At 41.5% G+C, this 23,375-nt stretch overlaps 1 protein-coding gene across 13 annotated transcripts in view; it reads right to left on the reverse strand.

Annotated features, from left to right (window-relative positions):
• Positions 1-23,375, reverse strand: part of XRRA1 (X-ray radiation resistance associated 1) — a 113,768-nt gene that overhangs the window by 58,386 nt on the left and 32,007 nt on the right. For 8 of the 13 annotated variants that reach the window (XR_005217495.1, XM_037840669.1, XM_037840668.1 and 5 more), the window contains 5 exons: positions 20,769-20,956; positions 17,392-17,463; positions 14,602-14,674; positions 11,757-11,854; positions 7,948-8,081 (listed from right to left, as the gene is read on the reverse strand). Coding sequence is in view for 12 of the 13 variants with exons in the window: in XM_037840669.1 (XP_037696597.1) it covers positions 7,948-8,081; positions 11,757-11,854; positions 14,602-14,674; positions 17,392-17,463; positions 20,769-20,956 (565 nt within the window). In the remaining variant the exon portion in view is untranslated. Of the gene's footprint in view, positions 1-7,947; positions 8,082-11,745; positions 11,855-14,601; positions 14,675-17,391; positions 17,627-20,768; positions 20,957-23,375 lie in introns of those variants that run through there. The other 5 variants (XM_037840661.1, XM_037840663.1, XM_037840670.1 and 2 more) reach the window with 4 other exon arrangements.

Raw genomic sequence — 23,375 nt, forward strand, 5'->3', positions numbered from 1 at the left:
GCTGCCATGTGCACTGCCATGTGACAGAAAAGCCAAGGACTAAGGATCACCAGTAGCCAGTCCCAGAACTCCAGAGTCTTCTCTTAGAAAGCATCACCTTGATGATACCTTGATTTGGAACTTCAAGTCTCAAAACCGTGAGCCAATAAATTACTGTTGTTTAAGCCAACACATTGCATGGTGTTTGTTTTAGCAACCAAGAAACTAAAACAACTACCATCACTAAAGACCAGAAACATGGAAGAATAGTGATTCCTATGGCATCGTCATTTGGCTTGTGCAGAAGGCAGACGGGAAATCGTCGTTTAGCTCATGCAGAAGGCAGATGAATCTGGAAGAATGATTACAGATTACTGTAAGATTAATCAAGTGGTGACTCCAATTTCAGCAGCTATTACAGATGCAGAATCTTTTTACTGCAGCAAACCAACATAGACCCAGGTACTTGGAATATAGCTAAAGACCCGTCAAATGTTTCTTTCTCTATATCGGTTAACAAGAACCCTCAGAAACAGTCTGCTTCCACTTGACAGGGACAATAGTACACCTTTGTCCTCTTCCCTGAGGGTAACATGTCTCTAACCCTAGCATATTCTATTACACAGAGATCTTAATTATTTTGATATTCCATAGAACATCATGCTGATTGGACCTGGTGAGCAAGAAGTTGCAAACAAACTGGATGCCTTAGTAAGACACATGTGTGCCAGAAGATATAGCCAAACTGCACAAAAATTCAGGAGAAAACCAGGAGTCTGTGTTCTGAAATGAGTAAGCCGGCTGAATATCCAGCAGCCATGCTGTCGTGTGGGGAAACTGAGGGTTAGTGTTTGGAGGCAGACTAGTTCTTTTACAAAAAAAAAAACAAACAAACCCCAAAGCGGCTGCAGATACGGCAGTGAGAACCGCACAGTGAAGCCCGGCAGGAATAGGCTGTGCGAACGCCTCAATATCTGGCATGGAAGATAGCCTTTTGCACACACACTGCTAATTGTCTCAGAGCGAGGAAGGCAGAGGTTAGCCAAAAGGGGAAAAGAACCACGCCCCTTGCAGCCATCTTCCCAGGAGGCTGGGAACGCTCCTGCCTGGCACTGGAGTCATAGCCCAGAGCCACGCCAAAAAACTCAGTGGGACAGGAAGTGTTTCCAGCAACAATGTACAAACCACAATATCGGGCATGGACAAGAGCCTTTCATGCACCCACAGCTAATTGTCCCGGAACTGGGAAGGTAGAGCTGGGTGGAAAGGCGGAAATTAACACACCCCATACAGCCATCCTTACGGCAGGCTGGGAATGCACCTACACGGCCCAGTGGCCCAGAACTTCCCTTGAGGGACGGCACGCACTTGTGATGTAGCACAACCTTCCCTCAGCAGAGGCCCCAGAAGGGCACAGCTTGGAAGAGGGACCTGCTCAGAAATCCCAGGGACCATACGCCAGTACCAAAGACTTGTGGGTCAGCGGCACAGACAATCTGTGGCGAGACTGAAATAAAGGTTTAGATTCTTGCAACAGCCTTATATCTCCAGGAACACCTGGGAGGCTTGATTATCAAAGCTGCCTTCCCTCCCTAACCGCTCAGACACACGCCCCACATTCAGGGCGGACAGCACCAACAACACACCCAAACTTGGTGCACCAGTTGGACCCCACAAGAATCAGACCCCCACACACCATAAAGACAAAGTTGGGGAGAACTGACTTGAGGGGAATAGGTGACTCGCGGACACCATCTGCTGGTTAGTTAGAGAAAGTGTACGCCATCAAGCTGTAGATCTGACAAATTAGAGATTCATCTTTGAATAATCCTACATGTCCTAAAAGAACCCTATCAAGTAAAGCAAATGCCAAGAGGCCAAAAACAACAGAAAATATTAAAGCATATGAAAAAACCAGACGATATGGATAATCCAAACCCAAACACCCAAATCAGAAGATCAGAGGAGACACAGTACTTGGAGCAATTAATCAAAGAACTAAAGACAAACAACGAGAGCATGGCACAGGATATAAAGAACACAAAGAAGACCCTAGAAGAGCATAAAGAAGAAATTGCAAGAGTAAATAAAAAAATAGATGACCTTATGGAAATAAAAGAAGCTGTTGATCAAATTAAAAAGTTCTGGATACTCATAGTACAAGCCTAGTGGAATCTGAACAACGAATCAGCAACCTTGAGGACCACAGAACGGAAAATGAAAGAACAAAAGAAAGAACAGGGAAAAAATCGAAAAAATCAAAATGGACCTCAGGGATATGGTAGATAAAACAAAACAAACAAATATAAGACTCATTGGTGTCCCAGAAAAGGAAGAGAAGGGTAAAGGTCTAGAAAGAGTATTCAAAGAAATTGTTGGGGAAAACTTCCCAAACCTTCTACACAATATAAACACACAAAGCATAAATGCCCAGCGAACTCCAAATAGAATAAATCCAAATAAACCCACTCCAATACATATTCTGATCAGACTGTCAAATACTGAGGACAAGGAGCAAGTTCTGAAAGCAGCAAGAGAAAAGCAATTCACCACATAGAAAGGTAAACAACATAAGACTAAGTAGTGACTACTCAGCAGCCACCATGGAGGTGAGAAGGCAGTGGCATGACATATTTAAAATTCTGAGAGAGAAAAATTTCCAACCAAGAATACTTTATCCAGCAAAGCTCTCCTTCAAATTTGAGGGAGAGCTTAAATTTTTCACAAACAAATGCTGAGAGATTTTGCTAATAAAAGTCCTGCCCTACTTCAGATACTAAAGGGAGCTCTACCGACAGAGAAACAAAGAAAAGAGAGAAAGATATGGAGAAAGGTTCAGTACTAAAGAGATTCAGTATCGGTTCATTAAGGGACATTAAAAGAGAGGGAGAAAAACATATCTGACAAACATAAACCAAAAGATAGGATGGCTGATTCAAGAAATGCCTTCACAGTAATAACACTGAATGTAAATGAATTAAACTCCCCAATTAAAAGATTTAGATTGGCAAAATGGATCAAAAAATATGAACCAACAATATGTTGCATAAAAGAGACTCATCTTAGACACAGGGACACAAAGAAATTGAAAGTGAAAGGATGGAAAAAATATTTCATGCAAGCTACAGCCAAAAGAAAGCAGGAGTAGCAATATTAATCTCAGATAAAATAGACTTTAAATGCAAGGATGTTAGGAGAGACAAAGGCCACTACATACTAATAAAAGGGGAAATTCAACAAGAAGAAATAACAATCATAAATGTTTATGCACCCAATCATGGTGCCACAAAATACATGAGACAAACACTGGCAAAACTAAAGGATGCAATGGACATTTCCATCATAATTGTGGGAGACTTCAACACATCACTCTCTCCTATAGATAGACAAACCAGACAGAAGACCAATAAGGAAACTGAAAATGTAAACAATCGATAAATGAATTTGATTTAACAGACATATATAGAACATCACATCCCAAATCACCAGGATACACATTCTTCTCTAGTGCTCATGGAATTTTCTCCAGAATAGATCATATGCTGGGACATAAAACAAGCCTCAATAAATTTTAAAAAATTGAAATTATTCAAAGCACATTCTCTGACCACAATGGAATACAATTAGAAGTCAACAACCATCAGAGACTTAGAAAATTCACAAACACCTGGAGGTTAAACAACACACTCCTAAAATAAATGGTTTATAATGTAGAATGTAGGGGAATTAGCGATAGAGAGCATTTTATGAAGGGGGAACAATAACCCAATAAGAACAGATAAGCTATTGTGGGTAAATTTAACGTTCTGGGAATGCCCAGGAGTGACTATGGTTTATTAATTTCTGATGGGTATGGTAGGAACAAGTTCACAGAAATGTTGCTATATTAGGTTATTTTCTTGGGGTAGAGTAGGAATATGTTGGAAGTAAAGTAGTTATTTTAGGTTAGTTGTCTTTTTTTTACTCCCTTGTTATGGTTTGTTTGAAATATTTTCTTATTGTATATCTTTAAAAAAATTTTTTTTCTGATATAGTTAATTTTAAAAAAAAGTTAATTTAGAGTTAATGACAATCAATGCAATATATGATACTGGAGTGGATCTAAGAATGGAGGAGAAAAGCTCAAAGGGGGCATAAGGAAAAATTGGAATATAGAATTTAAGCTTTATATCCATATTAATTTTCTTGAATTAACTGCAGTTAAGTTAATGACACAAATGAATATCCTTGTTCATAGGAAATGTACATGGAAGTGTTATGAGTTCAAAGAGTATGATATATGCAACCTGCTCTCAAATGTTCAGAAGATGATAAATGGGTAGACAGATAATTGATAGATAATAGATGCAGCTGAAAGAAAGAGGGGGGAAGGGAGGGAGGAAGGGAGAGAGAAGGGAAGAGAAGAGAAGGGAAGGGAAAGGAAGGGAAGGGAAGGGAAGGGGGAAGGGAAGGAGAGAGAAAGAAAAGTACCGCAAAGGTAGCAAAATGTAAAATTGGTAGATACGAATATCTGGGGGTGGCGGGGTGGGTTTTGGAGTTCTCTGTATGGGGTTTGTATTGTATTTGCAACTGTCGTATATGTTTGAAATTATTTCAAAATAAATTTTTTTAAAAAATGCAATGGATTTATGAAAAAAAAATTCAGAAGACTGCACTTTTCATTAATTTTCTTGGTTCCCAGATATGTGGAGTACATTGGGATAGACACTCCAATGTGAAAGACATAATTCTGCACCTTACACTGTCTGCTAATAAGAAAAAGGCACAAAGCTTAGAACTGTGTTTTCTTCCTTTTTGGAAGAGGGTGAAAGAGTCTTCATTGTAAAAGGAAAAGTTCCTTCATGTTAATAAACAGTTTCTTCACGTGTCTGCTGTTGTTGTAAGGAAATTAAATACGGAGAGGAGGAGGAGAGCAGATGTTGAGTTTTCAAGGGATGGATGGTGCCAGTCATCTGTCCATTTGATCTCCATTCCCTCCCTCTAGGCTCTTCTATGAATTGCAGGAGCCATCCCCTGACCTACGTTCCCCAAACTGCCTTTCCAACTGGCCACCAGTTAGGTACTGCCAATGGAAGGGAGGGGTGAGAAACTGGAAGGCCAGAGCTGGGGGAGAAGGAACTCTCTTGGAACATTTGGTTTCTGCAGGTTTTTCTGGCAGTGGGAGCCACAGTGATAGTCCAGCAGCAACAGTGCAGCAGAGGCAGTATTAACAGTGGCAGCTGTGTTGGCAGAGGTTCCATCACATCTTCAGCAGATCAAAAATTACAGCTACTACCTTGCTAAAAGCCCAGGAGTAGGTGCAGGCTTGTGGGCTCCAGTCTAGCAGTGTTAGCAAATTCTGATCTCTGGATAGCAATCTTTGTTCCTTTTTGCTCTTCCATACCCCTCTTCTCCATTTTTGCTCTTCCAGCCCTTCTAACACCTATGCAACCAATTCCCTCTATTTACTATTGGAAATATTTTAGGTGGAATAAAGGTACTCTGGCTATGATTTTTTTTAAGGAGTCATATCCTGGGATATTTACAGACGAAACTATGAGATGCTTGAGATTTTTCTTAAAAAATAATCCAGGTTGGGGTGTGGTGAGAGGTAGAGATGACAAAAGATTGGCCATGACCTAATGTGCTAGATTGTAGATATTATGTACCCCAGAAGAAGCCATTTTCTTTAATGCAATCTTGTGGGGGCATATTGATTAATTCTTTCGATTACGGTGTGACCTCTTGATTGAAAGTTTCCATGGAGATTCAACCCTGCCCATTCAGGGTAGGTTTTGATGAGTTTATTGGAGTCCTTTAAAAAGAGCTGACACAGGCCCAGACGCTGCTGATGCTTTGAGATGTTAGCCCAGAGTTTGCTCCGGAGAAGCTAAGAGAGGACAAAATGCCCCAAGCGCAGCTGAGAGAGACTTTTGGAGAGATGCTTGGGAGCTGATTCTTAGAGATGCTTGGAGATGTTTGGAGATGCTAGCACAGAGACATTTTGAAGAAAGCCATTTTGAAATCAGAACCCTGGAGCAAAGGATCAGCAGACACCAGCCAAGTGCCTTCCCAGCTAACAGAGGTTTTCTGGATGCCATCAGCCATCGTTCCATGAAGGTATCCTCTTGTTGATGCCTTAATTTGGACATTTTCATGGCCCTTGGAATGTAAATTTGTAATCTAATGAACCTCCTTCATAAAAGCCAATCCATTTCTGGTATTTTGCATAACGGCAGCATTAGTAAACCGGAACACCTAATAATTTTCAGCTGATAATCATGGGGTATTGAGTACATGGGAGTTCATTTACTATTGACTTTACTCTTATGTATATTTGAAGTTTTCCATAATAATATACCAAGTATTATCTCTCCCACTAAGAGTAAATAAATAGCTCCCATCTATTTGCAATACCTCAGATGGTTTTTGAATTCCTGGTCAGACCCTGACTGAAATGTATGTGTTGTCAGCCTAACTAAGAATGGAGCCAATATTGAGGAAAACAGAGATGTGTGCATGTGCATGAGAGAGTGAGTGGCAGAGAGAGAGGGGCAGAGGTTGCACAAATGTCCAAGAAATAGAGGTGCACACAGAGTCCTCACAACATCCTTTGCACCTTCATTCAGCTGTAAATGAATCCAGCAGATTCACCTGAGGACTTTTCAGATCCGTGAGCCAATAAATTCCATTTTTGTTTAAGCTACTTTGAATTGAACTGTCACTTGCAACCAAAAGAGCCCCAACTAATGAAATCCCTAATATATGATCACTACTATTATTCTAGACCCCTTGAGTAACTAGCTAACCACCATCTTTATCATCATCACTTTCATCTCCATTACAATGACCATCACCACAATGAACATCATCACCATGACTTTCACCATCACTAATGCTAAGTTGGTTATCATTCATTGAATGCCTGCTTGTGCAAAGCACTGGTCCTGATCTAGGAGTTACAGATCAGAGATGAGTAAGACAGAGCCCTAGACCTCAAAGAGCTCACCATCTACTATATATATATATATCTAACTATATGTATACACTGGGGGTGTGTGTGTGTATATCTATAGATCATCCATCAATCTATTATTTATTGATACCTATGTATATATATGAGAAATAAGTCACAATTTAATGCACTAAGCACTACACAAATCAGGGAAATATTAAATTGAATATATGCATAGAGAAGGGTGGAATAGACGTGTACTAAAACAGTCAAGGAAGGTTTCTTGTACAGAAGGGAGGAAGGTCTTGAGCTGGGCCCTGGAACAAGTTCAGAATATACATAAGAAGAGAATGTAACATGATGAGCATGGTCTTTAGAGTCAAACTGACTTGGTTCAAATCCCGGCTCTACCACTTACTAGTGTTTAACTTGGGCAAGTTATTTACTCTATCTGTGCCTCAATTTCCTCATCTATAAAGTGGTGACAATGGCATTGTTGTGAGGATTAAGTGAGCTAATTTATATAAAGTGCTTAGAACAGTGTCCTGGCACATTGTGAGCTACATAGGTATTATTATTAATAGAGAGAGCAAGGACCTGTATATTCTGGCCATAAATAATGGCCTCAACAAAGGTATAGAGTGGGAATGTGCAAAGCTTACTTAGAGACCAGTAAGTAGCTTTATTGAGCTGAAGTAGAAGGTGTGAAGGGGAACAGTGCGGCAAGACCAATAGCCACAATTTACCAATGACCAATAAGAGGCAGGGGAGGTGTCTTCCCAGACACCTGGGTCTCTCCTAATGGCACAGAGGAAAGTGGGGCATCCCACTGAGGCTTTCCCATCCTTCAGGGCCCTGCTCCCATGGTTGCTTTTCCTGTGAGCTTCAGTGGCTGGCATCCTCCCTGCTTTGAGCACTCACAGCCTGTCTCCACGGCACTTCCAAGCTGCTTTGGACAGTTTCCTTAGGTACTTGTACCCAAACAAAGGCTCAAGAGGGAACGAACCGGACGGACGCAGGGATGTAGAACTTACTGCTCTGCGACGGCCATATTAGGAGGAAGGGAAGTGAGCCCATTTCCTGTTAGGAGCAGGACACGGAGGTGTGGCAGAATTCCCAGATCACAGATGGCCTCCACAGTCAGACTGTTGAAGGAAAGGTCCAGGAACTACCATGCAAAAAGAAAAGATGGGGGAACAGAAGTACTATGTGTGACAATAATAATCACACACGAGATGGAAGCTAGCTATTTTTATTTTTTACCTTCCGAGGTGCCCCATCACCCACAGGATAAAACCCTCCTGACTCTGTGGATTAAAATCAAGTCCTACTTCAGTCAGTTCTCAACCCATGTTCCAGCCTTAGCTTCCACTGCAAACCTTTGTTTATCCTGTGTTGCTGGCCAAATTGACTCCTCCCATTCCTTGCCCCAACCCACCTACAGATCTTTGCTCATGCTTTCTACTCAGGGAAGGGAGCAGACATAGGATCTAAAGTGAGTTTCTAGAAAGGTTCAGGAGAGAGAACAAAGACTGGGCCAATGTCATTTAACCTAACTGCCTCTGTCTTTGCAGAAAGAAACTTATTTTCCTGTCTGGCCACCTGACCCCAGTCAACTATCTCATGAATCCAGGAGTTTGGGCTTATTTTTCCCATAAACCAATCATTTCTGCTAATTTTTCAGGTGTACTTACTATGTATTAGATCCTATGCAAAGTTACAAAGGTACAGTGATACAGTGACATGGCTTCAAAGAGTTTGTGACCTAGTTCCACCGCTGTGCAGCAAGTACTATGCTAGGTATGTCTGTGTGTCAGTATCCCTGTTGCTGGCTACAAAGGGGGGGGTCAGACATGTATTGAGCTATCTCAGTTACGTGCCCAACTAAAGTACTCGAAGTAAGGGGAAAAAGAGATTCCATCTGGCGGGGGAATTAGGAAAGGCTTCATAAGGAGGCAGATTTTGAGCTGGCCTTTTGGGCTTGGATTTGGATACATGGTATCAGAGGAAGGACATTCCCAGCTCTCTCCCACTTGTTCCCTTCAGTCCATTCTTCATGCAGCAGCCAGTGTAATTTTTCTACAATATAGTTGTGACTCTATTACTTCCCAACTCGAATCCCTTCTACAGATCCCTATTATCGATAGGATAAGTCCTTAACAAGGCTTCCAAGGCTCTCCATAATCTCTCTTCTGCTACCTCTCCAGGCTCATCTATCACTAAACTTCTACTGTGTCTCACTCTCCATTCCAACCATACTGAGCTATTTCATCAGTGTTCTAGTTCAGGAGTCGGCAAACTAAATCCAGCCCACTGCCTGTTGGGTATGGCCCATGAGCTAAGAATGGTTTTCATATTTTTAAATGGTTGAAACAAATTAAAAAAAGAATAACATGTACAAATTACAAGAAATACAAATTTCAGTGTCGAAGTTTTACTGTAACAGAGCCATGGTCATTTGATTATATATTGCCGTGGCTGCTCCCCTTCTACAATAGCAGAATTACTAGTTATGAGAGAGACCATGTGGCATGCAAAGCCTAAAATATTCACTGTCTGGTCTTTTACAGGAAAAGTTTTCCAACCCCTGTTCTAGCTGCTTTGGCTATTTAATGTTGGATACAAATCTGCTTTCCATAAAATTAAGGGCAGCTCAAAGAAATGAATAGTTTTAGAATCACAGGTCATAGAATTTCAGAGCTGGCCCAGAATTTACAGATGGGGAAACTTAATTCCCAGAGGGGGTAACTTATTTGGCTGAGGAGACATGGCAAAGGTAGTGGTGGGACCAAACTAGAAACAAGGTCTTCTGACTCTCAGGGCAGGGTTCCAGGTGAACCTTTTCCAGAGAATCAAATAAAGGCAAAGTTAGATTTGTCTAAGTCGACTCCTAAAGCATTCCACTCTGTGTTTTTCCCCTATGGCAGCCTTTCTGGCAAACAAGAACAGAAGATTTCCTAACCTGGCTGCTGTATCTGTTGAGTCATGTCAAATTTTATTACACATCAAACTATTCATTATTGTGAGCTACAAATTCAGGACATTTGACAGGTTTATCTTTTTTTGTTTTTATTAGAGCAGCCTTGCAAATCAGAGAGAAATGAAAACTAATGACTGGCCGGGAGATTTCCTCTTCTCATTTACATTGTGCATCTTGACTTTGGTCTACTCTCTGATTTAAACAAATTCCCTTGGGTAAGGCCGGATCTTCTGGATGAATAATCTCTATCAGATTCTATCACACTATGAAGGAGGGGTCTCCAAAAAGTCAGTCGTGATCAATAAGTACATCTAAGCTAGTCAATTGTGTGGTCAGAGCCTATAGTCAGGTCCACTCCCCATGGTCCATTGGCACTTGAAGTAGGGGTTTGAAATGGTAGGGGTGGGGGATACAAGATGCCTGGCCCAATATATGTCACACAGTAGGAGCTCAATAATAACTATTTTCTGAAAAGTAAAAAAAATAAATGAATGGAGGTTCTCAAGAAGCTCCCAGGCCTGGAGGTCACAGAAATGGCTCCCTGTATCTCAAGAGCATCTGGAATCTGTCTATACTAAAATCTAGTATAAAAATATTTTTTTAACAGAGCAAAAAATTAAATCAGTTGTTTTAAGCTCAGTTTCTCTCTATTTTCTGGGACTCAACAAGAGCTTTGCCTCCTGGACCAGTCTGAGGACCCTTTTGTCCTAAATCATAGTAAATCACTGTTATCCCCAATGTGACTTGAAACCATGGAGAGAAGATACTATTTCATTCAGTATATGTTTTAAGAATGCAGGAACACATAATCCATTTTAGGAAGACCGCCATCCCAAGCAATTAAAACTTTTTCAAACTTTGGCATCTAAAGGGCATCAACTCTAAAAAATTCACAGTTGTGGAAGGTCTCCCTCACTAACAAGACCATGTTAAGTGATGATTTTATGATGTATGGTTGACCCTTGTGTTTTCAGATTAAATCATGCATATTATCAACTCTTAGGGATCAGGCCCAAAGGCTCATGACATACAGGTAATTTGCTGATGTGTGAAACTTTGACTGTAAGGCCAGCATAGGGGGAAGCATTGCTCAGTGACTGACTGTGGCCAGATGCCCATCCTCACACCTTGCTTCAGCTCTGTTCTTTACTATCCATGTGAAGTGATTCTCGAGTAGTAAAAAAGGCTTTGTTCTTTTGGGAAAAGTGGCTCACAAGTGAGAGAGAAAACTTTCATGAAAATTGAAAAGGCTATTAACTTGAAGTATGAGAACATGCATGGAAAATACATGACTGTTAATGGAAAATTTAATTTGGGAGAAAGCCATGAAAGCCATGAATCCAAATAAACTTTTCTATATTCCCAGTGCTGGGGTTTGGGGAACATCTGGGGATGCACAAATGTCAAGAATCTCCTACAGAGCTCAATAGAGCCCCATCTTATTTCACACGCATTTCTGGGCCTAGAGACTAGGGCCTGTGGGCTCACTCTGGAATCTGCCTTGATTTCAGCTGGTCTAATCTGCTGCACCTAACTCTTAACCTCCATGGCTACTAATCTCCCCTCAAACTCTCTTTCCAATGACACTTTGTTTAAACCCACTTTTTTACACGGCCTTCCTTCAGCATCACCTTTGGCATTTATCTTCCAGGACCATGCTCCATGGCCATGGTATGATATAGTCTCATCTACTTGTTACTGCCACTAGGGCCCCCCTCGTCCCTGGAGGACAGTTCTGAAGCAAGGGCCTGGCTATAAAAGCCAAGGGAATCCCTTCTCAACAGTTACAATCAGTAGAGAACCCTACACCCATTCCTTACAGGGAAACAGGTGGGCACCAAAAAATCCCTACCTCCAACTTACTTCCAAGAATTTAAAGTCTCCATATTTCACGTAGACTGTTTTGATGCCATTAAATGCAAGCTCCAGTTCCTTTAAGGCTGGAAACGTGTGAAATGCCTCTACATGGGGAGGAGAAAAAGAGAATCTGCAGCTTGTAAAGGACTCCAAAAGATAAAAATATTAATAATGAACCATTTGCTGCGTTCCCACATTAGGCCAGGCATTGTGTAAGGTGCTTTACGTACATGGCTTCTACATCTCTAACAATCTTGAAAATAGGGATTATTACCTCCATTCTACAGTTGAGGAAACCAAGGCTAGATTTGCTAGATGGCATTGCTGGCAAGCGGAAGAGCCAAGAATTGAGTGTCAGTCAGCCCAACTCCAAAGCCCATTTAAAAAAAAAGTCTATTATTTCCGATTACAAAAGTCAAATATGTTCCTTACAAAAAAGTCAATATATCACAGAAAAATAAAAGTACCCTTTAATCTTAATACCCAAAAATAACAAAAGTTTCATGTATAATACTCCCCTTTCTCATGTGTATACTGAAACACACACACTCCTTTTTATAAAAATGGAATCATACAATAACATTGTACTGTGACTTGCTTTTTCTCCCTTAATAATATGACTTGAATACTGTTCCATTCTAAAACATATAGATTTGCCTAATACCTTAATTATATTCTGTAGTATAGACATACCCTAGTTTATTTAACTGTTCACCTGTTGTTGCCTGTTAAGCTATGTGGATAAAAGCTAAGAAAACTGTTCCCCTTCTGCAAGAGAACTAGACCTTGGGTAATCTGGTAACCTGAAACAAACTGTGTGTTAACTGTGTTACGAGGCAATATTGCTTGTTGTAAAAATGACCCCAAACTGGGTTACTTGTATCTGGACTAGGAGAAACTATAAATGAACTAAAAATATCTGAAGGAGGCACCACAGCTTCAGGCTTCTCTGTGTGCAGTGACTCCTATAATTGGACAAGTCCCTTGCAAGAACTCTAGGAGCTATGACTATGGAGTGTTACAAGGGATACTGTCTCTCGTGGGGCAAGTGGTTTCTAAACCAGAGTGGCTCCTGCATTCACCCAAAGAGCATCTTAATTGTATTGTCCTGAGCAGACACCTGGTTGTGGGTGGGGTACAAAGAATGGCTCCTGGATAGCTGTAAGGACCTCAATGAAGAGGCTCTTTTGATGCCGCCCTGCTAGCTCACTGTGTGGAACTATTTAGTCTCCTAAGTGACTCCAGTGCCAAGTATGGCCTATGTCAGTCTTGTGAGACAGAATGTTCAGAAGAACCTAATAAAAAGACTGCTTGGTGGGTATTTCAGGATGTTTCCAATGAACAGCCCTGTACAAATGTGTTTCTGTAGAATAAATTTCTGGAAGTGGAATTATTAGATTAAAGGCAAGGACTATTTTACATTTTAAGAGACACTGCCAAATTATCTTCCAAAGATGTTGCATCAATTTCCTCTTCCACTAGATGAATATGAGAATACCCATTTCCCTACCAATGCTGGCCGTCATCAGTCCTTTTCATTATTGCCGATGCTCAACAGGCATAAAATAGAATCTTGATGTTTTAATTATTAGTGAGCTTGAGCATCTTTTCATGTGCCTATTGGCTTTTGTATTTTTTTAAAAAAAAATTTTAATTAAGATATTTATTCACACACCATACAATCATCCAAAGTATACAATCAATTGTCCACATTTGGCCTTTGTATTTTGAGCCTGTGCTCATGACAGACCACCGTCTCCTCAAGGGCTGGGACCTCAGCACATGCTCCTTTAAAAACATCCCTCAAACTCAACCATTCAAAACTGAACTCACCCTATTTCCCCCTAAATCTGCCTCGCCTCAAATGCTGTCTACCTCAGTGAAATTCTCCTTGGTTCCTCCCTCTCCCCACATCCCCATCAGTTACCATATCCTGTTATTTCAACCTCCTCCTGACTCTCTCTTGATCTCCTTCACCCGTGTTACCTCTCGGATTCAGGCCTCATTTCCCTCAACAGTCTCCCAGGTTTCCCGGCCTCTATCTTCTTCTCTCATTATCCATCTTCCTCACTTACGCCTCCAGGATAAAGTCCTAGTCACTCAGGGGTCTTGATGTTCTGGTTCCCGCCAATCTCTCTGGTCTCAATTCCCCCTCACACGCATCCCTCACAAACATCCAAAGCCTCTTCAGGTTTGCCATTCCACATCTGCTCCGTCAGCCTGAAATGCCTTCTTACTTTCTAAATCCTGAGTCACTCCTATTTAGTTTTTAGGTCTCAGTTTAGTTGCTTCTCTTCTCAGAAGTCTCTCCTGACACACTGACCGGAGTTGAAATTCCACTTTTGTCTTTGCAAAGCATTTTCTGATTCCCTCTATTGCTGCACTTACTACATCCGGCTTTAACTGTCTGTGTCTGAGCCCATCTCTCCCACCAAACTATGAGCTCCCCAGAGCAGGAACTGGACCAACCCATTTCTAAAAGCCATAATCCTGACACCCAGCAGAGGTCGCTGTGGATTTGCTGAATAATCAAACCTTTATGGTCCTAGAGGAGCTCTTCCGGCTTATAAATGTTTCTATATACCTATAATCTGAGCCTGCAAGGCACCCTGCAAGGGGAAGAAGAAAAGAAGGGAACTGTCTCCATTAGTTCCATCAGCTCACAGAGAAATGTTCTAAGTAGGTAGTGCCAGAGTTAGGCTACTTGGGGTGTTTTCTAGAACCCAGCCTATTGCACTCCAAAAGAGGATGCATGGCCAGTCATGGATGGACAGACAGACAAACCCTAACACAAATGACTGGCAGTGCTAAGCAAGAGGTAGAAGATAGATTTCAGGAAGGAAAAGCTTACCTAGAGGCAGCAAGTTTTCTGAGGCATTGATGTAGATAACAGAATGAAAATGCTTGAAGTCCTTTTCTTTAGCCTATAGGAAGGCATTACAGAAGAAACACAATATTAGTGCCCTGCTTAGAAGCCTTGCTGAAGCTCCAGTGCGGCTGTGAGAAGAAAGACCGAAAGGTCTAAGACACTTCCTTATCACGAGGGGAGCCACTTGTCGAGAGCTGTAAGGACTTTAATGTTTCTTTTTTTCTATTATAAAGTATTTCAAATTATAGAAAAGTATGATACTCTGCAGACCTTTGTAACCACTATCCAGCTTTAATAAAACTGAGTATTTTGCTACCTTTGCTTCAAATTTCTTTAAAGAAATAAAAACTACAGAGAGTTGAACTCCCTGCCCCCAATCCCATTCTTCTACCTCTCCCCAGAGATAAAACTATCCTGTATTGGTGGTTATCATTCCCATACATGTACATGTTTTATACTTGTATTACAAATATATCTTTCCATTAACCACATTTATTATGATACACGTTTTAAAATTTTATAATTCAAGCATACTGCAGATATTGTTCTGCAACTAGTCTTTTTCACTCAACACTATGTTTCTGAGATTTACTTGTTTGTTACATGTAGCTCTAGTTCATCCATTTTAATTGCTGTATAGTATCCCATTGTCTGAATATACTACCAGCTATTTATTCATTCCCTGATGATGCACATTTAGTCTGTTTCCAGTTTTTCACTATTACATAACTATGTTGCAATGAACATTCTTGTATAGGCCCCCTTAGCATAAGAATTTCTCTGGTGATACACCTACAAGGGGAATTGCAGGTTGTAGGAATGTCTATCTTCAGCTTTATCAGATAGTGCCACATTTCTCTCCAAAACAGTTTGACCAATTTAGTCCCACCCACAGAGAGTACGAATTTCTATTTCTTTAATCCTTTGCAAACAGTTAGCATTATAAAACTTGAATATTTGCCAAGTGGATGCTTGTGAAATGGCATCTCATTTCCATTTCCTTGATTACTTTGTGAGGTTGCATATATTTTCCTATATTTATTAGCCTTCAGGTTTTCTCTTCTGTGATCTAACATATTCATATTTGTTGTCCATTATTCTACTGGGTGGTTTATTTGTTTCTTCTACTGCTTTGTGGGGGTTCTTTAAATATCCTAGATCCTAATCCTTTCGGTTGTATGAATTGCTAATATTGTCTCCCAGTCTGAGGCTTATATTTGCTTTTGTTTATGGTGCTTTTTTTAGATATTTTAAATTTTAATTAAGTTGTATAAATACTTTCCTTTATGGTTTAAGTAATTTGTATCTTATTTAAGAATCCATGCTTCCTCAGAAACTTAGAAGGCAGAGGGTCCTGGGTCTGGGATGGGTCATACAGGTTTTAATATACCCTCACCCCCAAACTGAGTGCCATGTAGCAAAAGCACTGCCTCTAATGACTGAGCCCACTTTTCCTACAACAAACAGCTAACCTTGTTTTTTGCATTCTTTGGATGCCTCCACGTGTCTCTGTAAACTGAAGGTGTTCACCACTTCCCCAGAGGGGAAAGAAGAGCATGATACCCCTAGCCAACTTCAAAGTTAGCAAGCTCCCACTTCTCCTGCAAGTCTCCAGGATACCTTCCTTGAGTCTAAGGCTGAGTTGGGGGCTGTCCTCTGAGCTAATACAGCTCTCAGTGTTTCCATCATTCACTGCATTAACTAGTTATTGTTTATTTATGTGTCTATTTCCATCCATCTAAGCCCATCCTCCTCCTTTCCCACTGCACTATGTTCTAGAGGGCAGGGCAGTGACTGAGCCACCACTGTGCCCCCCAGTAAGCAGTACAGAGCCACAGCAGGCCTCAGTAATGTTTGGTGGGTAGGTATATGGATAGGTAGGTGATGAGTGAGTGAGTGAAGGAAGGTCAGACAGCACCCAAGATGGTGCTGAGCTCCAGCCAGCCCATGTAGTAGCCTTCAACAAATGCACTGATAGAGCTCCCTGATAGCTTGTGTTTTGTCTCACAATTATATATGAACTATATATTACCATCTCTGGGATCAGTGTCCTGGCTTATTCTCGGCCCCAAGACTTTTGGCTCCCAGGCATTTCTATGGCTGTCCCATCTCTGAGTAACTCAATTCTGAGAATATGAGTGCTAGGTGAAGTGAAGCAGAATCCTCTTAGGAAGAAGTCTGCTCCACCATTAATTTGGCCATCCTGTGGCTCATAACCCCTATTCATGTGGCTGGTTTATACAAGCAATTTCTCTTGATGTGCCATGGAAAGCCAAGAAAACAGGAGAGTAGTTTTTATCCAGAATTTGGCTCCAAGCTGCCTATCAACCAATGCAAAGAAAGAAATATGATTCATTACATGAGACACAGTATTTACAAATTAAGAATAAACCAGCTTCTTGGGAAAACCATTAACTATTCCTGGCCCTGAAACGTAAGAGAAATTTCTCCTGAAGGCTCTTATGATAAGAACTCAGTGTCATATACTGAATCAGGCACTCACAAAATTGTATCACAAATTCAAAACCAGTTTCATAAGGATATTTCCTTTAGTTAATCTCACTGTGGGACAATGGCAATTTCAAATTTATAGCAAAATTGTGTGCCTGAATATTATTTCTACTCAGAAATTCCTTGTCTGATCCTCCCTTTTTCCATGGGACCAGATTTCTAGTCCTTTGGGACTCTAGAAGCACAATGGACAAACCAGAACAGCCAAGTACCACCTTAGGGCCAGTCACCACAGTCACAATCTTTGCTGGTTGGCCTTACCTTGGAGAACTTCAGGCCACTCACGTTAATGTTGCACAGCTCTGATGGCTTCTTTACACAGTGGTGCTTCAGCTGGAATGCAGAGCAGAGCATCAGCTCTCAAAGCCCCAACAAAGTATATATAAGTGGCCTAGACAACAAAATGACTCCCAATCGAGGAAGGCAGTCTTGTATAGTGGAAAGAGCATGGGCTTTGGAGTTGCTCACAAATGAGTTGCCATCTCAGCTCCTCCAGCTATAAAACAGGATAGTAAGACTGATGTTATGGATTGTTAGGAGGATTTCTTCCTCTCTGGTTGCTTCTTCTCGTTCTTTTCTGGGCCCCACTTTCTCTACCTGGTTCTATAAAAATTCTGTGTTTCTGTGGCTTTATCTTCTATTCTCGTTTATTTTTGTTGTTTTCTCCCATCGATCGGAAAATCTCACAAAGGGACATAATTTGTTTACTTGTTCATTCATTCATTCATCAAATATTTACTGAGTACTTCTCTGGGCCATGTATTGTGCTAAATGCACTACCTAACTTCTTCTAATCCTGTCTGAACCCTTTAACATAGGTATGATTATCTCCATGTATTTAAGATGAGAAAACCAAGCTAAAAGAGGTGAAGTGTCTTGCCTAAGGTCTCACAGGTGGTAAGTGATAGTTCTGTGGTTTGAATACAGATCTGTAATCACCAAATTCTATGTTCTTTCAACTACCATATGTCACCTCTCATAATTAAAAAGAAGCAAATCTCAACTTCGCAGTTTTTATTTCTGATTAATCAAACCTCATGCCCTTTTTCTGTCAGTCATTTAATTATGGCACCTATTATTTTTAGGCACAGAACTAGCACTGGAAAGGCAATAAAGAAAAAACAAATATTCCATGCCTTCATAGAGCTTATAATCCCATAGGAAGCCAAATATCAAGCTCGTATTTATAAATGTGGTAAATATTTTAAAGGAAAAAATACAAGATGCTATGGGAGACAATAAGAGGTGGTCCTGACCTCAATCTGTGAGGAAATATTTACGTAAGGAAGTAGTATTTCAACTGAGCCCTACAAGCTGAGTAAGAGTTAGTTCCATGAAAGTGAATGATACGGGTTATGAAAGCATTTCAGGCCACTGAAACAGGAAAAACCAAGGTGCTTTTGAAAGGATGAAAAACAACAAAATAAGGCTAGAGAAGCAGACATTGGAACATGTGGGTTCTTTTTGGCCTATAAAGGAGTGTGGATTTTATCTGACAACCAATGGAAAGCCATTAAAGGTTTTTAGGCAGAGGGCTGATATGATGAGATTTGTGTTTTATAAAAATTTCTCTGTCTGATACACATTGAAAGGATAAGAAGACAGGAGAGGAAGAGGAGACACCAGTGTACCAGACATTGTTAATTACCTTCCCAATAGCCACTTCTCTATTTCTTCCTTGTTAAAGAACCCCAATTTTATTCCTATTTTTCCGAGTGGATATGTGCTTCCAGACCCGAGCTCCAAGAGATAAGTCTTAATCTGTCTAAACCAATCATGGATGTCTCATTCCCCTCACCAATGACAATTTGAACATATGATGTAGGTCTGGCCAATGAGACACTGGCTGCTGGGGGTAGAGGAGGTTGATTCTGGAAAGCTTTTTCTTTTAATAAATAGACATAAGACAGCAGCAATCTCTTTTCTACCTCTGGACATTGTCTTCTATATGTGATAAATGGAATGCTGCAGCCATTTCAGGATCATGAAGGCTGACGATGGCGGAGCAGAAAGATGGAAGGTGCTAGGCTTTGGAAGGTTGGAAGACATCATTAAAGTAGTAAATTAATCTACTAGGACTAACAATGCCTCTGGCTTCTTTTAATGAGAAATAACATCTCTCTGTACTGTATTCTGTTACCTGTGACTAAAAGCATCCTAATAGGTTCAAGCTAGTTAGGAAGTTACTGAATTAGTCCAGTAAGAGATGATGGTGATCCAGATTAGGATGGTGGCAGTAGAGCGGAGAAAAATACAGGTTTGAGAACTAGTTAAAAAATTCAGGCTCAGTAATGGCAAGGGTTGGGGAGGTGAGGGAGAGCCAAGAGTCAAGGTAACCCCAGGTTACTGGTTTCGTGACTCGGTAGAGTAGTGCAATCATCAAGACAGTAAACCTAGAAAAAAGGTGTCTGAGGACTTTGGGTAGGGGATTGGTGCAGTAGTTCAGTTTGAGGTGCCAATGAAACATTCAAGTGATATCCCATTACTCAAAAACATCGCTGGCCACAAAGTAGCAACATGCATAACAAGCCATATCAATTAAGGCAGGAATGTATATGCATTTGGAAACAGTATGTATTTGGAAGGAAAACAAAAGACCACTATGGGAAGAATTTCTGCCCCTTCTCAGTACTGTAGAAATACCAGGTGAGCTGTTTCAGTTCTCCACACCCACAATGAGAAGTGGACATAATAATGAAACAAATTTTACAGGACTCTGCAAAAAGCTTATGTTACCCACTTGAAGTGAGATGAAATCAACTGCCTCCTCAAAGCTCTCTTCACATTTGACCTGTGCAGAAACCCATCTTTTGGAACCATAAGCAGAGTTCAGGAGCAAGGTGGGTTGCCAAAGAGTTTTTAGGAAGCTACGAGAACTGGACTGCACATTAATATTGGTTTATAAAATGAGTCTTTGCAAAGCCATTGAGGCATTGCACAAAAGAGATGTGAAATTACCTCTCTGGTCTCCAAGACAGCCACCCCAGCCCTCCTCATAAAGCCTGTCGCAGGCTTTGGGCACTGGGTAATGTCCAATCAGCCCTTCTGGCTTATAACCAGACCCTAAAGCCAGCACACAAAGCTGTGAGACATGTGACAACCCCAATCCTCCCTGCTCCTAGAAAAATCTCCTCAGAGGAGAATCTGTACACTCTACTATGTGGTGGAATGGGATTTAAAATGGACTGTACCCCCTGACCCACTCCTTTGCTCCCCTAACTCAAGAGTTTTCACCTTACATAATGTAAAGACATAAGCTTTGGGGTCAGTAAACCAGGGTTCTAATCCCAGACCAGCCATTTACTAGTGATGGGACCTTCGCCAAGGCAACTTACTTCTCAGGGCCTCGGTTTTCCTATCTGCATATTGGTGACAATACGGATGATAACACCTATCTCACAAGGTGCTTGTGAAAGGAGGATAGAACACACTGGTCTCCTGTAATTCTTCCATGTGTAAAGAAAGATTCGAGACCCTTCATCATCTTGGCTATACTTATTTTGCCAATGTCACTCTAATAGTAGGATGGAGTGGGTTGGGGGTAGTTGTGCCAAAGCAGAGCAGGAATTCCACCCCCACCCCTACCACGACAGTCATTAACTGATGCCGCCAGTCATGCCAAAATGATTCTCTCTCACCAGAAAAGCCCGGTCCAGGACGTGTCCAGAAACATCTATCTGGTTTTCCTGCTGAGACCCTTTCTTCCCCCTGATGTCCAAAGCAAGCTGCTTCTGGGTTTCCTGACCTGAAGCTGATGCCTCAAGTGCACTCTTGGGCTTCTTCTTCTGGTTACATTTCCGAGTCACTAACCAATGTCCTCGGCCTGCTGAGAAGATCAAAACAGTGAGAAGGGGCAAACTCCTCCTAAGCCACAGCTAATTATTTATCTATAATACTACAACAAATAATAGCTCCTGATTACCTAATATTACTAGACACGGTGCTGGCAGGGATAGGAGGGAGGTTGGACTTTACACACCTTATCTCATTTAAGTTGGCCAAAAACCCAATGAAGAATGTTACTGTCCCCATTTTACAGATGAAAGGTCACTACTCAAAGAGGTGGAATGATTTGCCCATTCCTTCCTCCAACTTTTTATCTTCAAACTCGAATTGTTCCTTCAAGACCCCAGATCAAGAATTTCCTGTTCTGGTGTTCTAGTTTGCTAATGCTGCCAGAATGCAAAACACCAGAGATGGACTGGCCTTTATAAAAGGGGGTTTATTTGGTTACACAGTCACAGTCTTAAGGCCATAAAGTGTCCAAGGTAACATATCAACAATTGGGTACCTTCCCTAGAGGATGGCCAATGACATCTGGAAAACCTCTGTTAGCTGGGAAGGCACGTGGCTGGCGTCTGTTCCAGAGTTCTGGTTTCAAAATGGCTTTCTCCCAGGACGTTCCTCTCTAGGCTTTAGCTCCTCAAAAATGTCACTCTTAGCTTCTCTGGAGCAAAAGTCTGCTTTCAAAGGCCGTCTCCAAAACGTCTCTGTAAGCTGAAGCTCAGCTCCTGTGCATTCTTCAAAGTGTCCCTCTTGTCTGTAGCAAGCTCATTCCTTCTGTCTGAGCCTACATAGTGCTCCAGTAAACTAATCAAGGTCCATGCCAAATGGGCGGGGCTATGCCTCCATGGAAATTATCCAATGCAAGATCTTGCCCACAGCTGAGTGATCACATCTCCATGGAATCATCTAATCAAAAGTCTCCAACCCAATCAACACCAATACATTTCTGCCCACACAAGACTGCATCAACGATAATGGCATTTTGGGAGACATAATACACTCAAATTGGCACATTTCACCCCCTGGACCCCAAAATGACATGATCTTCCCATATACAAAATACATTCATCCCATCACAATATAACAAAAACTTAAATCATTTTAGTAACAATAAGTACAAAATCCTATCGAAATCACTTATAGGCGTGGTCTGTCCTAAAACAAAATTTCCCTCTGGCTGTGGACCTGTGAAACTCAGAACAAGTTATCTGCTTCCAATATACAAAGGAAGGACAGTCATAGGATAAACATTCCCACTGCTATAAGGAAAAACTGAAAGGAAAATAGGGTTTAAAGGACCAAAACAATTCCTAAAACCTGCAGGGCAAACTCCATTAGATTTCAGTCTGAGAGTCATTTATCCTTGGGGCTTGAGAGAGCAAGAGTCTAACCCTTCCTAAGGGCCTTTGTGGCAACCCTTTTATCTCCAAATGCTGGGGTGAGTGCTCCAACACATCCACACACTGGGGAGACCACCTTCTCGACTCCACCCTCCTCCAACATCAGGGCAGCACCTGGATTCTCTTCCATCTCCAGGGCACACGCTCAACCCCTTCAGAACAGTGGGGTGGCGGCCAGGCTCTCCCCATTCCCCTGGGAATGTGCTCCACCCTTTTTGGGGCCTGGGGTGGCAACACCTTTCCTGAACATTGAGGTGGAAGGCCCACCCTCGACCTCCAGGGCAAACTCACCCTTTCCATGTGTGTGGGCCACTCTGCTCTCCCAGCCTGAGACCTCTTGATTCCAGACCTCAACCTCCATGGCTCTGTCTTTGAAGAAATTTTTCCTTCAGTTTGTTCCTTGTCTGTCTCCTCCAGTCCAGACCGGCAGCATGTCTGTCTACAAAGATCTCGCAAAAATTCTGTTGGCTTTGCATGAAGCACACAGGGGTCACAGCTGTCAGACAATAGGACTTTCCACAAATCCTTTCCGGATAACTCCATCTCCAATCCTGGCTTGTACTGAAATGGTGGCTGGGTTCCAGGTTTGGTTAAATACTCATGTTGGGCTGTAGCTTCTGGGGTTCCACCCCCTAGAAGCCTGGAATTTTCCAAACCATCAGTTTCTTGTTTCTTTGAAGCCAAGAGTTCAGTTCTAAGTATCTCTGTCTCTGCCTGCATTTTACTATAAGCTGCAAAGAGAAGCCATGCTATATCCACAACTTTTAGTTTCAAAATCTCATCAGCCAAGTATCCCAGCTCATCATTCTCAAATTCTTCCTTCCATCCGACACCAGGACTCAATTTTGCCAAACTCTCTGCCACTTTAAAACAGGGATTGCCTTTCTTCCAGTTCCCAACAGCACATTCATCATTTCTGCTCAAGGCCTCATCAGAAGCATCTTTAGAGTCCATATTTCTACTAACAGTCTCTTCAAAGCAGTTTAGACCTTTTCTATCAAGCTCCTAACAATTCTTCCAGAATCTTCCGTTTATCCATTTAAAAAGTCATTCCAACAT

The sequence above is a fragment of the Choloepus didactylus genome, chromosome 6, assembly GCF_015220235.1.
Source record: "Choloepus didactylus isolate mChoDid1 chromosome 6, mChoDid1.pri, whole genome shotgun sequence".
Lineage (NCBI taxonomy): Eukaryota > Metazoa > Chordata > Mammalia > Pilosa > Megalonychidae > Choloepus > Choloepus didactylus.